Raw genomic sequence first — 15,861 nt, 5'->3', positions numbered from 1 at the left:
GATCGATCTCTCTTCGCTAGTGATCTGCTCATACGTACGTTTTATTATTCATCAGAACAGAGTACGCTTTTAGTCATTAGACAACAGCGATGTAGTATGAAAAATATTAAGAACATTGTATGAATAGTTGGAACATAAGGAAAATACTCTCAGACACTCACACACCCATCTCAACAGGTATGAAAATTTCCTATAATACATAAATACATACGTATAATACATAATACATATGTATACGAACATATTTAATAAATATACAATACCCTACATTCATGTATACACGATAACGTACAAGCAAATACGCATATGCATACATTCATGTTTCGTATAGAAATATTTATAAAAAGTTTTCCATGCGTATACGTATTGTACATACATATGTATTTTTTAGAAAGACAGAGAACTTTAAATGTATACAGTGGGTATATAAATACATTCAACAAAAGTTTCTCAAGAAAAATTAGATTTTTATTTATTTTTTTTTTTGTTTGAAACTGTATTCTTTCTTTTTTACTGGCTCCCAGGCATTCAACGTTATTCGCGCAGACCAGATCTGATATTGAAAAGTTTATACTATTCCGTGATATGTAATCAACCAATAAATCAACAAATGCGAAATAATAAATAAAATGTGAAATGTGAATTTTGTTATATTGAATTATATGCATGTTGCGTTGAATATGCATTGAATAAATGCATATTATTTTGAATTAATATAAAAACATAATACATATGATATGTAGTCATATAATTGTTTTTATGTTCATACAAATGGGAATATTCATATGTATGTATAAATTACGATAACGTAAAAGGTTGAGTGTTAATAATTCCATGAAATATTTCAGAATGAATATCAAAGTTTATAAATAACCTTATGCACCCATTTTCAAACGAGTACCCATACCTCTTGAGCGGGATCATTAAAGTGTTTAAATATACATACATAAGAATTATTTTCTATAACAAAATCTATACATATGTTGATCTGATCTCCTATGATATCCGCCACCTCTTCTGTAACAGATTAAATCTGATTGTGAGTATTGCGATATCAGAAAATACAGTATGTTAAAGTGCTCATATATAATGTATAAATTCTAATAAGGATGAATGTGTATGATGACCCGGTATGTATCACCATACATAAGGTTTTCAACGAAAGCAATTACATTGGTTTTTGACGTGCTACATACATTAAGATGATGAAGCTGATAGCACCATAGAGAGAACACGCGGGGAAATACTCAAATACGTCCAAAGGCGCTAAACAATTTTAATATGGAAGAACAAATTAAACCAGAACAACATCTGTCGACACTGCGACGCCCTGTAGCGGTGATCAAAAAGAGATCAGGCCCTTTGGATGATGCGATTGACATGCTTAGTAGACCAGGAAAGGACTTGTCCATATTAAATGCAAGCAATCCTTCGGATGAACACTGCGGGCCAACGAATATGGCCAGTAAGAATTTGGGAAGAGCTTCCCCTGGATCTAGAAGACGTCGTTGCAGCACTAAAGACAAAGAAAAAAAACGAGAGCGCTGGCTATTAACTCGAAAAACATGGAGATATATGACAGAAGCTGGACGCAAGCTTCTTCCGGAAGGAGCGCAGAGTGAATCGGACATTTCCTTAATTGAGGCACAATTTCAACGAGCCTGCGCCTCTGAGCCCTGCTTTATTTTATGGCGACGAAAGACATCATATCCAGGAGCAATACACAATTCTAAGAGGCGACTTAAAGTAATTTCTCGGCACACAAGTGGCAGTCGCTGTGGCGCGGACACAACAGACCAACATATTAATGCCGATCAGACTATTGAGCTACTGCAGTCGTATCTGAAAATTCGCGATGCGTACAAAACAACAACCTTACTGGGAACCAAAACGGTTAGACCCGATCAGACATCATCACCAAGTGCACATCGGCCCATTGGTAATAGAAATGATAATATATTAAAGACCGATTATTGCGAAAAGTCACTTGAAAAAGAGCTCTTATCTCGTTTAAAATTATTGTCCGAAACCCCCCTATTGGATCATATTGTGGGAGTAAAATTACATGTAGATAATTTACGACAAGATATTCTTGAAGATAAAGTACTTTTGAGGCAAATATACAACTCCCTAAAAAAACAGCAACTTCATCGAATGTTACATTCCACAGAACCATCAAAACATAATATTGGTCGTGCCTCTTCACTTTCAAGTATATTGAAATTAAATAGCTACCAAAACAGCTATAAAAAATGCTTTTCCAGTGGAGTTAAAAAAATAGTTGATTGCCAAAGGTTGGATAATAGGATACACCAGAAACCGACAAGCTTCGACAATTGCGATATCAGAACAAATCTGGGTGTGGCCCCAGATAAACATAGTTTGGAACCCCGCATCGCCCCGATAGCAACTGATCTGTGGACCAAAAAGGGCAAAACAAAAAATGAGGAGATTGAAAGGAGCTTCAACACATGCGGAACACAAACTACTTTTATACAGCTTAGCGAACTAAAACGCATGGCTAAGGAATTTGAGAAGACTTGGCAGCAGTGCAAAGATAATTCTAATCCATCTGCCCTGGGTGACGAGTTGTTAGAGAAACATGGTACGCTAACAGACCGGAGAAAAAGCTCTATTGACAACGAAGATATTTCACAATCTGTAAGCAACACAATCAAGCGGTACTTAAGGATGGCAAGAAAAAAAACTGTAAATGATGCAGACGCAAGTCGATTTAAATCAATTAACTACGATAAAAATTTAAGAAATATTAAGGCAAAGGGTGAAATAAATCCTCCAGGAATGGATGAAGGCTTAAGCAAAGCTGTTCAAACACTAGAAGCATGGCCTCTTATAGCGTTGGAGTATGTTCGTGGGAACGAGTGTTTCAGAATCTTGCAAAACGCCCACATAGAATGGAAAAAGGCAGAGGATGAACGGACTAGAAAAAATGTAGAGTGGGAAAAAGCTCGAAAAAAAAATATTGAAGAACATTTCCAGACTGCTAGAAACTCAAATACTTATAAGGAAGGTACAACATATTCGACATGCATTTCAGCACCTACATCTCCAAATAGTTATACAAGACTCGAGAAAACTATTAAAACTTCTACCGGCTTGCTGACTTCGAGCTCTCAATTTCTCTCGAATATATGGCATGGCCACAGCGACCCCGGTAGCACTACTAATTTATTCACACTAAACGACAAGCAAGGAAATATGAATCATGAAAATATAAGTAAGTATTAATAGAAACTCTTTGAGTTAAGTGTGGGTCGGGGGATACTTTCATATATACGTTAAAAACTTCCCCGAATTCACTTACTGGAGGTATAAGAAAGGGGTTACGAACACACGTTGTGATTTTAGTTACATGTTCCGCGAAACTACTAATACCCGATACTAACCCAGTTAGTGCGAGATATTTATCTGTTATCTTTTGATTTATGTAATGACAAATTTACTACCTACGTACTGCACCTACTTATCACGCAAGGACAGCACAATGTTAGTGGGAATACTCAAAGGTACAGTCTGATTATAAACACGTTTTGCTTTTGATGGTGTCTCAAATTAAGTTAGCGTTGTCTTCAATCTTCTTTGTGACTGTCAATTACGTACGGACATGCTTGTTTTCGAAGGCAATTGCCTTGATTGAATAATTCCAATTTATTCCTTTAGTGATAGTGATTTACGCAATTCCGACACGCTAGCACGCACATTTCCCTTATCTTGTTTGATTACACTACCAGACACGATTTGTCCTCAAAGAACGAAAAGAAGAGAGATATGTCTGAAGATATTTTGTTTTTTTCTACGGTAGAATATTTTTATACAAGTTTTTAAAAGCTGGTATTTCTTTATGATATTTTTAGGGGTAGCGGTTCTCTTTCACATACGTTAATTTATGGTTATGGTTGTAAAGAGCTTTAAGAAACATGACCATGTGCGAAAATATAGTAGTTGTCCTCGTTTGCTTTGTTCCGCTTGGGCTTGGCGCTTGGGCCAGCAAACCTTCCAAAAAGGTATTTCATTCCATTTTCAGATCGGTTTCCCTCCGTAGATTTTAATGGGCAACAACTTTAAAAAAATAATGTACTCTGTATATATTTTTCGACTGGTCCTGAGTTTTTAGAGGCAAAATGTTGTAAAAAATATCGCAATCATAATTTTGGCATTTGAAAGCTTAATATTTCCCAGATGGTAAGCTGCATCATTTGCATCAATAAGCTTTTCAGAATAGAAAAGTTCTTTAAAACCAGATGTAAGATACTTAAGTTATGTGAAAACATTTTAATGCCCAAATCTATAAAAAACGAGGAGGGACCTGTGAGACGCTTCTTACGCGTCACAATTTTTATACCCGGTTCTCAGTAGTACATCTGTACCTTAGTGGTTTAGACGGACAGACAGACTTAGCTATATCGACTCGGATATTGATGCTGATCAAAATTATATATACTTTATGGGGTCGGAAATGTTTCCTTCTGTACGTTCCATATGTACATCCAATATTGTGCGCAAAATCCAATATACCCTATTTAATCTTCGAGTACCGGGTAAAAAAAATCTGTTTGGTTCCGTAAGGAAAAAAGTGTTTCATTTTTTCGAGTAGTGTTATTTTTCCTGCTCTACTAGCTCCCATATTTATTGCTTTATTCGTTCAGCGGCTCAGTGGAATTGTACATAGCTCCACATCACGACTGTAGGAAGCCGTTTAAATTTGGGGCCGTCTCGATGAGTTCAATTGTAGTGCCTCAATTTCAAGAAGTTTCTCATTTCCTGATTCACAGATACAATTTGATGTATCTTATCTTTGAACGAGTGAAAGTAGGAACATCCTGCCACCATAGCACCTATCAATATTAGACTAGTATGCGAATGCGAGTCGAAGGAACGAAGAGGATCTAAATGCTATATTGTCGAGTTTTCGATCAAAATAATTTACAAATTGGAAGATGTAAACAAGCAAAATTTCATTAGTTTGCTCCGATAATTTACTTGAAAGTGCAAATAATCATCTAGATCCGTCCCGATCATTGAAAAAAATTGGTTTTGGTTGTGTCTCAATTTCAGGTAGTTGCAGTTTTAATGATTTCCAACATCTCTCTTATGTTATTGGGGTTTTTGGTAATGTTTAGCAGTGTCGCATGAGCACTGAGCATTCACAGTTGTCTCCTTTCTCCAATCGTCTATGTTGATTTCGTTCATTTCGCACCTTTGATCGTCTGCCCCTAGATCTTGCTGAAAATGTTCCCATAACAAATTTTATAAAATATAATAAAGTTCAGTCGCGAAACCCGTGATATGAGAATTGTATATGAACATATATAGAAGATTTATAACACTAAAGAGTTCGACGCAGAAAATATTTGTATGGTAATGGTAAACTCTAGTTGCGTTAAGTCCATTAGAATGAATCGAATGACATTGATTTTCTGTGAAAATTTCCGATAAGCAAATATGCTCTTACGAGTAGTAAACACCCAAGTAACAAAGTGCTTTATAATCGAAATAACAGCCAACCGTTTGCTCTTTTTTAATAGTTTAATATTATTATTAAAAATATTCCTTGCTACAATTTCAGATCTAAGAAATGAAACAAGCAATATGCAAAAGTCCAAATCTTTGTCGAACGTTGGGCAATTTGTAACGAAAAAACTTTTGCGAAGTCGTTCCAAAAGCCAAAATAAGCCTCCTTTACAACAAGAGCTCTCAACAGCTTATCAAAAATGGTTCCCTTTGGTAAGAAATTGAATTTAAAAACATTATTCAATACAATCGCACATATATTTATCAACAATGAATTGTTTTTTTCTGATTGAACATGTACATACAAACATTTTATTTTTTTTTTAAATACTTTTTTTTTATTTAATAAGCTTGCAAATTTTTGATTTAAATTAACTTAATTAAACTTCATTTAAACGCTCCAGGCTCTTTCTGAATAAAATTGAATTTCACTTATTTGTCTGTCTGATCCTATAACGAAACGTAAGGCATACATTATACATACATACATATACCGTTCAATAGTATAAAATCATAAACACGAGAATATAGCATCTTGCTCCTAGACATCTTACCTGACAGATTACCACTTCCAGTTGTCTTAAATCGACCTTTTTTATAAAAATGTAGATAAATATACCGCCTGATAAGCGGTAAGCTGCTGTTAGTATATTTCTGGCAAGCAAAGTTCCTTAAAAATTATATTTATAGCACTCCGGCCATTCCAAAGATGCCAAAGCTCTGAAAAAAACTTTAAGGCCCTGAGTTTTTCAGAAAAAGTGTTTAATGACGGAGTTTCACTTCATTTCAAATTATTGTATTTTATAAAACTATTCGCAGGGGAACTGTTTGTGGATCTCAGAAAACAATGAAAAGTTTCAGATTGTGGAAACTTTACTTATGAATTTATCGAAAACGGAAACAGACTTCCTGAAGCATTTTGTCTTGGAAAAAATAAAGGAACTAAATATTGGCAGTAATCTAGGTAAAAAGGAATAATTTCAGATAAGATAGTGATTTCATTTTCGAAATGACATTACATTCAAAGAATAAATTTGTCAGTACCTTCGTTAAAAAAGTTGAGTTTTTTTGTTCGAAAGTTATCATTAATTTCCATTTATCTTCCCAATTTAAACAGATTTAGATTTGGAAAGAAAATCACACAAGCGACGAAATTTACCGAAGAAAAAGTCACTAACAACAAGTTTTTTTGATATTGGAAGGAAATCTGAACACAGTAAGATTCTTATTTTGGACTACTAGTATGTTTGAATCCCGGTATTCGAAGAGTTTGTGGTTGTATAAGTAAACTGGTCTGTGTGATGTGCATAACTCGCAGAAGAAAACGATTTAGACTTCGGATCCCATTTCTGCCTGTCCTCCCGTTTACTATTGTTTTACGTCTATTTCGCAGAGATGTCAGCAAACCAACAATGTAGAGAAAATTATTTATTATTAATTGTACCATACAATTGAGTACCGGTAGGCCAGTAATGACGCGGCTTTCGAAACGTCTCACAAGTTTATCTTCGTTTAATTTGGTTTTTGTATGTACAAAAGAAGTATCCAGTAATTACATTAACCCAAATTAGTTTCACATTAAATTGTATTATAATTTGTCCACGTTAATAATTAAATGTTTCAATATGAAGACGGACAGGAAGTATTATTTGGAACCTCTTTAGAATGCTGCTTATCAAGATCCAGAGATTCTAAAGGGAGCGATATCGTTCAGACTCGAACACGATCAAAGCACTCACTGATGTCTGTGTTTCAAGGAACTGGTAACGGCCCTGAAAGTCATATCAAGCTGAATGAAAGTGTAAGTGCTTATGGCTATGGAAAGGATGTATCTTAATCTGGATATCTTACATTATCTTATGTCATTTATGTGAACAAATTGTAAAGCGATTAAAAGATCGATTTTTTCGAGTAGTGAAATTGGTGGGACTCTGATAAATAAGACTATATTTCAAGTAGAAGGTTTGAAGAAAAAATGGCTTTATATACTCGACCATGAGCGACTCGGTCGCAGATGTTTTTTTCTAGATCTCTTTTTTTCTAAGGCAGAACTTATTTTCTTAGAAATTTTTGAAGTCTGGTATTTTTGTGTACCTGATTTTTCAGAGGTAGCAGTTTGCTTATACACATAACTAAAGTACCCGACACAATTTTTGCTCAAGCAACGAAACCCACTTTTAATGAAAGATATGGGACTTAGAAATGGTCTGAAGCGAATATTATACCAGGTACTCGAAGAGTAAATATAATATATTGTATTTATGCGAATAACGGTTGTATGTAACGCACAGAAGGAAACGTTTCCGACCCCATAAAGTATATATATTCTTGATCAGCATCAATAGCCGAGTCGATTGAGCCATGTCTGTCTGTCCGTCCGTATAAGATAGAGCCACCAAATTTTGCATCCAGACTTCTGTATGCTCATACTGTTACAAGTGTATTTCAAAAATGAGCTCCGCCCCAGAAAAATGCGGAAACCTCCCAAATCAAAAATTTTAGGGGAATGGCCATATCTATCAGATCACCGTTGAGATCCGATTGGATCATTATTATAGCCACTATGAAGAAATTAATTACCCACCCCGTCCCGCAGCTTATATTTGTTTTTTTTTTCACATTCTCTCATTCACACTCTGCTTCGCCCAGTATGTGGCCTCTGCCTGGCCGTACCTCTGCCTCAGCCTCGGCCGCGTCTCTGCCGTGACTCTGCAGTGAATGGCTAGGGGAGGGTGGCGAGCTGAAGGAGCATGTTGGCGTGAGAAGTGTTGTAGATGACAGATGAAAAAAAAGTGTAAAATTTGACAAAAACCGCAAAGGTACAGATGTAGTACAACTACGGTTGTATGTAACGCACAGATTATATATATATTTATTCTTGATCAGCATCAATAGTTCTCAGAGACTATAAGAGCTAGAGCCACCAAATTTTGGCTCCGGGCTGCTGTATGCTCACACTGAAACCAGTGTTTTTAAAAATGAGCCACGTCCCCTTCCGCCCCCGCAAAAGGGCGAAAAACTCCCAAATCTACAATTTTGAAGATAAAAGACAGAGCCTACAGAAGTCTGGATGCAAAGTTTGGTGGCTCTAGCTTTTGTGGTCTCTGAGATCCAGCGCACATCAAGACGAAAAGACAGACGGACGGACATACAGACATGTCTCAATCGACTCGGCTATTGATGCTGATCAAGAATATATATACTTTATGGGGTCGGAAACGTTTCCTTCTGTGCGTTACATAAATTCACTTTGTGCACAAAACCAATATACCCTTTTTACTCTTCGAGTACCGGGTATAAAAAGATAATTCATTAAAAAATTTAGATACCCGATATCTATCAGAAAAAGTTGGTTTTGTGTTTTGAGGATAACAAAGATCGATTTTGTCGAGTAGTGTTATTTACGAGTTGTGTCAAAAAATATACTCTTTTTTATAGCACCATTACACGAATTCAAGTGTTTACAATGTTTTAATGTTCATTTTTTAAGTGTATATATAAATATAAATAAATCCCTGCGACAAAAACTTAGCTTTTATGCATGTATATATTTCCCAGGTTCGGTCATGCGAAAGTTTGCCAACCAAGTCTATGGATTGTGGATATATCGAGACGTCGGAACGCTTTCGTGATTCTTTGAGTTATTTAAATAAACCATCCTCCTCCATGTCTCATTATGATATGGAACATAATGAACTAGATTTCGATACAACTTTACACACTCCATCTCATTTAAATGTACCGATATTTATCATAAATTGCATGGACTATTTGGAAGATAACGGTCTGGAAAAAATTGGAATTTTCCGTGTCAGTACGTCTCGGAAGCGGGTTAAGCAAGTATGTTTTTAATAACTATTTAAACTTCAAAAATAGTTGTCCTTTAATTTACAACAATGACATTTTATCACACTAGTTGCGGGAGGAGTTTGACAAAAACTCTCATATGAGAATTCCCCATGAAACATGCCCCCATGATGTTGCTACCCTTCTTAAGGAATTCCTTCGAGATCTTCCAGAACCTTTGCTTTGCAGTCGACTCTACACAACATTTTTAGAAACCCAAAGTACGTATTACACATAGTATATAAACGTATATTTTGGTATATGTTTTCTAACTTATTGACTTTTTAGAGATTCGAAATCGCCGTTTACAATTGGAGGGTATTTCACATTTAATAAAACTTCTGCCCATTTCACATAGAGATACGCTATATGTATTACTGCGGTTTCTGGCAAAAGTAGCGGCACATAGCGATGATATATTCGACAGCGATGGAAACATTGAGATAAATGGCAACAAAATGGATAGCAGTAATCTGTCTACAGTTTTCGCTCCAAATATTTTGCGTGGTTTAGATCAAGCATCAGCAAGAGATAAAGAGCAGGATCATATGAACGACGCAATAAATGTAGTCAGGTTGGCTATAATATTCCACTTATAGGTATTTACTTTCACCTAACCAGAACTAAATTATTTAGAACTATGATTGACCATTACGAAGAAATATTTAAAATATCGGCAGACTTTCTTGACGTTATTTACTCACATATGTTAGATGCATGTCCAGACATATTGTATGGGTTAATTTCAACCAAAATAAATGGATCACAATGGTAAGAATATGAATGAATATACAGAGCTCAGATACATAGATATACAGAGCTCATATATATACATACATAGATACATAGTCGGAGCGATTTTAAGCATGGACTGCAAATAATAATTATTTGTTATTTTTTAATTAAAACGAGAAGGGACGTGTGAGACGCTTCTTACGCGTCACAACTTTTATACCCGGCACTCAGGACTACATCTAGATGTGGTCATCGCCAACCACTAGATATCGTTCACATTACAGAACACAAAGTAAAAAGCCTACTAAATAAAATGCATCAAAAATATTGGATCAGTTAATCCAATTTTCCAATTTATGAGATATTTAAAACAGCAATAAAATTGGTACTTTTTCCCTGAACATTCTGTGCAATAATGACCGATAGGTTTCACAGCAGATTTTTGGAAAGTGGCGCCATCTATGAAATTTTCTTGTACGCAACTTTGATGGTCACTCTTTTTCTAATACAGAGCGTTAAAAACCTAGTCTTGGTTTTAACTTTTAAAAATTAGCTTTTGGCCACTGTTTCCGCAACTCCTCGCAACCAGTTCAGAATCAAAATCTCGAAATAAAAAGCCAAGTGCTGCTGTTCGGCCGAGTCGGAATTCAAATCAATTTAATCTCTTCTTCTTTTCAATTTCGATATTCACCTATTAAATGCATGTTCTTCCTCTTTCTCTATCGTATTCACATATCACATGTATGTTCTATAGCAACAAGCTTCTGTCAGTAGCCTAATGCTACAAAGTCATCTACATCTGCAACACTTCTCACACCAACACGCTCGCCGCCCTTCCATAGACCCACATACTGCTGACTTGAGGTAGAGGCAGAGTCAGCGCCCTCACACAAACAAAAACAAATATAAGCTGCGGAACGGGGTGGGCTAAAAGTCGGAAGAGTAATCGCCAGGGGGAGGGCAGAGGCAGGGGTCGAGTGAAGCAGAAGCAGAGTGTGAATGAGAGAATGTAAAAAGAGCAACAAAAGCTGCAGGACTGGGTGGGTTCAGCCACTGGAAATTAATTTCTCCATTGTGGCTATAATAATGATCCGATCGGATCCCAATTTGGTGATCTGATAGATAGGCCATTTCCTACGGAATGGCGCTTTTAGTTTTCTTGTATCTTCAAAACTGTAGGGAGGTTTTCGCCCTTTTGCGTGGGCGGAGGGGGGGCGTGGCTCATTTTTGAAATACACTGGTTTCAGTGTGAGCATACAGAAGTCCGGATCCAAAATTTTGTGGCTTTAGCTCTTATAGTCTCTGGGAACGAGCCGACAAACAAGACGGACAGACAGACATGGCTCTATCGACTCGGCTATTGATGCTGATCAAGAATATATATACTTTATGGGGTCGGAAACGCTTCCTTCTGTGCGTTACATACAACCGTTATTCGCACAAATACAATATTTTTTATTCAAAAATAAAACTCAACTTTAAATTGTGACTCCATCTTACCTAGGAAATGGAAAAGTTATATTTATTCTTCATCAGTAAGACAAGAGCAACCATAATACAAAAAAAAATTTAAAAAATAATGTTAAATACAAATATTTCCTAGTGCAATTTATTTATATATATGTATGTATATTTCCATTAATATTCAATTTTTGCATAAAGCAGCTTCTGCTCCAAAGAAATGTGGGCAGCCATAATGAGTTCATCAACAACATAAGCAATGAATGTTTTCGTAAAGGCTGCGCCTAAAGATACGAGATTGTATTCCTCTTATGCGTGTGGCTGCTCTTGGCTATGATTATCTTGTATGTTCGTACATACAGCTGTGTACAATGAAATAGGAGTGCGCTGCTTTCATTCCATCTAGCTCTTTTTCATGAATGGGTCGCCTGGAATGTGTCAATAAAGTCAAGCTTTGATACGAAAGAAGAAGATGTAATGCAAATGTGATAATGTGTTTTCGGGTTTATAATGCTTACATTCCAGTCTGTTCAAAAAGGTATCAATTGCTTTATTCGAAATCCGGAAAGAGCCTTAAAAAGAGTTGTGAAAGTGGTAAGCTGCGGCACTATTTCATTGAACACAGCTGTGTTCAATTTTTGCATATGAAATAAATTATGATTTATAGCTTATCTTAAGTCAAACCTTAGTTGCATTGGTGCATCAGTTGCTTGGTCATTCTTATCGCGTGAAATATACAATAATAGCCCAAAACCGATCGAACTAAGTACAAAAATAAAGCAATATTGGGAACAAAAGAAGTACCAACCAATATCCGAATTTGTTCCAATTTGCAAAAGTTGTGCAATCTGCCCCTGCAACGCAAGTCTGTGTGGAAAGAGCCTTTTTTTCCGATCTGAGGTGCAACCTATCCATAGAGTCGTTGTAGAAGCTGCTCTTTGTTAAATTAAATATTAAATAAATAAATTTATATAAATAAATGAATATACACACATAGATAAATAAATATATATAAATAAATTGCACTAGGAAATATTTGAATTTAAAATTTTTGTTTTTTAATTATACCCGGTACTCGAAGAGTAAATAGGGTGGGGAATAACGGTTGTATGTAACGCACCGAAGGAAACGTTTCCGACCCCATAAAGTATATATATTCTTGATCAGCAACAATAGCCGAGTCCATTGAGCCTTGTCTGTCTGTCCGTCTCTCAGTCCGTCCGTCTGTCCGTCTTGTTTGTCGGCTAGTTCTTAGAGACTATAAGAGCTAGAGCCAACATATTTTGGCTCCGTACTGCTGTATGCTCACACTGAAACCAGTGTATTTCAAAAATGAGCCACGCCCCCTTTCGCCCACGCAAAAGGGCGAAAACCTCCTAACAGTTTTGAAGATACAAGAAAACTAAAAGCGCCATTCCGTAGGAAATGGCCATATCTATCAGATCACCAAATTGGGATCCGATCGGATCATTATTATAGCCACAATGAAGAAATTAATTTGCAGTGGCTAAACCTACCCTGTCCCGCAGCTTTTTTTGTTCTTTTCACATTCTCTCATTCACACTCTGCTTCTGCTTCACTCGACCCCTGCCTCTGCCCTCCCCCTGGCGATTACTCTTCCGACTTTTAACCCACCCCGTCCCGCAGCTTATACTTGTATTTTTTTGTGCGGGCGCTGCCTCTGCCTCTGCCGCGAGTCTGCAGTGTGTTGGTCTAGGGAAGGGGGCGAGCTAACGGAGCGTGTTGGTGTGAGAAGTGTTGTAGATGTAGATGACAGATTAAGAAAAAATTTAAAATTTGACAAAACACCGCTAAGGTGCATATGTAGTACTGAGTGCCGGGTATAAAAGTTGTGATGCGTATGAAACGTCTCACACGTCCCTTCTCGTTTTAAGTATTGTTGTGTCCAGGGCCGTTCCAATAAATATTTGCGACCGTGACGAAGTTGTAAATCGCAAAATGTGATAGTTTTTAGTCTAAATCGGAGCCCGAATGTTGGCGCACGGGCCGAGCGCCCAGTTATGCCCCAACTTATTTTCCTGTTGTTTGAAATTGTAGTCGTAATTCTTGGTATACTCGTAAGGCACGATTGCTTAGACGCAGCCATTTTGCCAAACCTCGTAAAATCTCCTCACACAGTTACATCCTGTTTGGTACGTTGCTGGCCCAACATCCAAACTTAGATCAAAACAGTCTAATATCACTTAACTTTACAGCAAGGTTTTAATTTCAGAGCTTTATTCGCTGCTCTTGTTGCATAGTGTAATTTAAGGATGTTTATTATTTAGCTTTGTATATTCTACTTTTTTCAAAAGGATCTTGAATCATTCAGATGAGTCGTCAATAGTTCAAAACAGCGACGCGGCCAGCTCTGCAGATGAGGTTTTCGTCTCGAGACATGCTAAACGGTAATAATATTTTCATTTTATTCTTATACCCCGTACTCGAAAAGTAAATAAAGTATAGTGTATTTGTGATCAAAATTGGATGTATGTAACGCACAAAATGAAACATTTCCTATATTCAAATATTCTTGATCAGCATCAACACCCGAGTCGATTAAGCCATGTCTGTCTGTCCGACCGTCCGTCTGTTTTGTTGAGCGCCTGGATCTCAGAGACACTAAGAGCTAGAGCCATCAAATTTTTTCTCCAGACTGATGCATGCACACACTGATACAAGTGTATTTAAAAAATTGGCCCCGCCCCCTTCGGCCCCACAAAAGACGAAAATCGGCTGTATCCACATTTTTGAAGATAAGAGAATCTAAAACGCTATTCCTCAGGGATATATATCAGATCCCCTAGTTGGGATCAGATTGGATGATTATTATAGCCAGAATGAAGAAATTAATTTTCAGTGGCTACCCCCACCTTGTCCAGCAGCCGATTTATTTTTTGCCTGTTCTCTCATTTCACACTCGGCTTTATGCTCTATGGCTAGGTGAGGCTCTAGGGGACGGGGCCGAGCTAAAAGAGCGTTTTGGATTAGATGACATAGGTAAAAAAAAGTAAAATTAAAAAAAAAACCACTAAGGTCCAGATGTCCAACTGAGTACCAGGTATACAATTTGTGACGCGTAAGAAGAGTCTCACACGGCCCTTCTCGTTTAATTCATTGATCAAAAATATGGTTTACAGGTATGGCTCTGTTGGGCAGTATGATAACGAATTTGATAAACGAAAATCGGAAAATCCCGTTGATGACGAAGGGTTGCGAAGTTATCCTAAGCTTGCTTGTAACGACGCGCATAAGGATGAGCGGAAAGACGAAACTTTAAAAGTATTCTCTGCAAGTCTTCAAATATCGTTACCGGAGCAATCATTACAATACAAAGAGTCCGTTAGAGATAAGGGTAATTTGAAATAAACGAGTAGCATACGATAATCTATATTTATTTACCTATTTTTAGATAGTGAAACAGTAGGGAACTGGCCATCTGAGCCCAGATTGCCAGCAAGCATATCAAATATTGGTTGCGCAACATTAAGTGCGAAGGCAGCAGAATTCGAAAAAAATGCAACATGCAACAATCTTCCATCTTATGAAACCCAAGATACAGAATTAAGAAAGAAACCTCTGTACAAACGGCAGCACTTGATATCCAGCTCCAGGAAAAAAAACAAAATGTAATGCTCTGGGATTGGATGATTCAGAATCCCATCGGGTTATTTTGGACTATACAGGAAAAAATTACTGCAGCAATAATAACAGTCAAGTTTGCTGTTTATTAGTATATTGTAATACTCTTAAGTTTAAGAATGTTTTTTTTGTATTTTAACAAAATATACTCTTAAACTCTTTGCAAAAGTCTCTACAAGTCTAAACATGTGTATATATTTATTTGTATATATTATAATAATATTGAATACGTGGTAATAATTAGCACTTTCTTCTTATTCTAAATTACAAACAGCTTTAGCATAAGATTGTATTCACAGCCAATTATTAAACGTAATATAAATATTGATTCGTTTTCTTCACATGCCCTTTGCCTCCGACTTAAAACTATTATTGTTCTAAAGTTTTAAAAGTTACTTAATTAGGTTGTGTAAGTGCGTCTTTCCAGTTTCATATATTCGCATTATGATAGATCTGTGTGCGTGTGCACACTAAAAAATAATATTACAATAACAATTATAATTACCTTCTTAAAGGATATCTATTTTATTACAATGAACCCAATAACGGCGCATATAAAAAATGTAATCTATTATCTTTACTGTACGATAAGTCCTTTCTATCTCAGGCTTAAAGGTAAAATATTAAAATATTAAAATATGCTTG

General features: G+C 36.4%; 1 protein-coding gene across 4 annotated transcripts; it reads left to right on the top strand.

Annotated features, from left to right (window-relative positions):
* Nucleotides 1–35: 35 nt before the first annotated feature.
* Nucleotides 36–15,840, top strand: LOC117590682 (rho GTPase-activating protein 6). 4 transcript variants are annotated; one of them, XM_034283576.1, is made up of 14 exons: nt 810–1,039; nt 1,109–1,130; nt 1,203–3,238; nt 5,588–5,745; nt 6,352–6,496; nt 6,650–6,748; nt 7,164–7,333; nt 9,091–9,372; nt 9,449–9,599; nt 9,667–9,952; nt 10,015–10,149; nt 13,890–13,982; nt 14,715–14,929; nt 14,987–15,840. In XM_034283576.1, exons 3-14 carry the CDS (start codon nt 1,282–1,284, stop codon nt 15,205–15,207), a joined length of 3,912 nt encoding a protein of 1,303 aa, XP_034139467.1. In that variant the 5' UTR covers nt 810–1,039; nt 1,109–1,130; nt 1,203–1,281; the 3' UTR covers nt 15,208–15,840. The 4 variants fall into 4 exon arrangements, with proteins under 4 accessions (XP_034139469.1, XP_034139468.1, XP_034139467.1 ...); XM_034283575.1 differs by having other exon boundaries at nt 1,109–3,238; XM_034283578.1 differs by lacking the exons at nt 810–1,039; nt 1,109–1,130; nt 1,203–3,238 and adding an exon at nt 36–177 and having other exon boundaries at nt 14,987–15,836.
* Nucleotides 15,841–15,861: the final 21 nt, after the last annotated feature.

This window comes from Drosophila guanche, unplaced genomic scaffold, assembly GCF_900245975.1.
Source record: "Drosophila guanche unplaced genomic scaffold, DGUA_6, whole genome shotgun sequence".
In the NCBI taxonomy this organism is placed as follows: Eukaryota; Metazoa; Arthropoda; class Insecta; order Diptera; family Drosophilidae; genus Drosophila; species Drosophila guanche.
The sequence above is the reverse complement of the archived record's forward strand: the minus strand, read 5'-3'. Positions and strand labels throughout refer to the sequence as shown.

Excerpts from the sequence above, each read along its gene's own strand:
- LOC117590682 (XM_034283576.1), top strand. The coding sequence starts at position 1,282 with ATGGAAGAACAAATTAAACCAGAACAACATCTGTCGACACTGCGACGC. Across the intron at positions 3,239-5,587 it reads TATGAATCATGAAAATATAA|ATCTAAGAAATGAAACAAGC; the intron begins GTAAGTATTAAT and ends CTACAATTTCAG. Across the intron at positions 9,373-9,448 it reads CTCGGAAGCGGGTTAAGCAA|TTGCGGGAGGAGTTTGACAA; the intron begins GTATGTTTTTAA and ends TTATCACACTAG.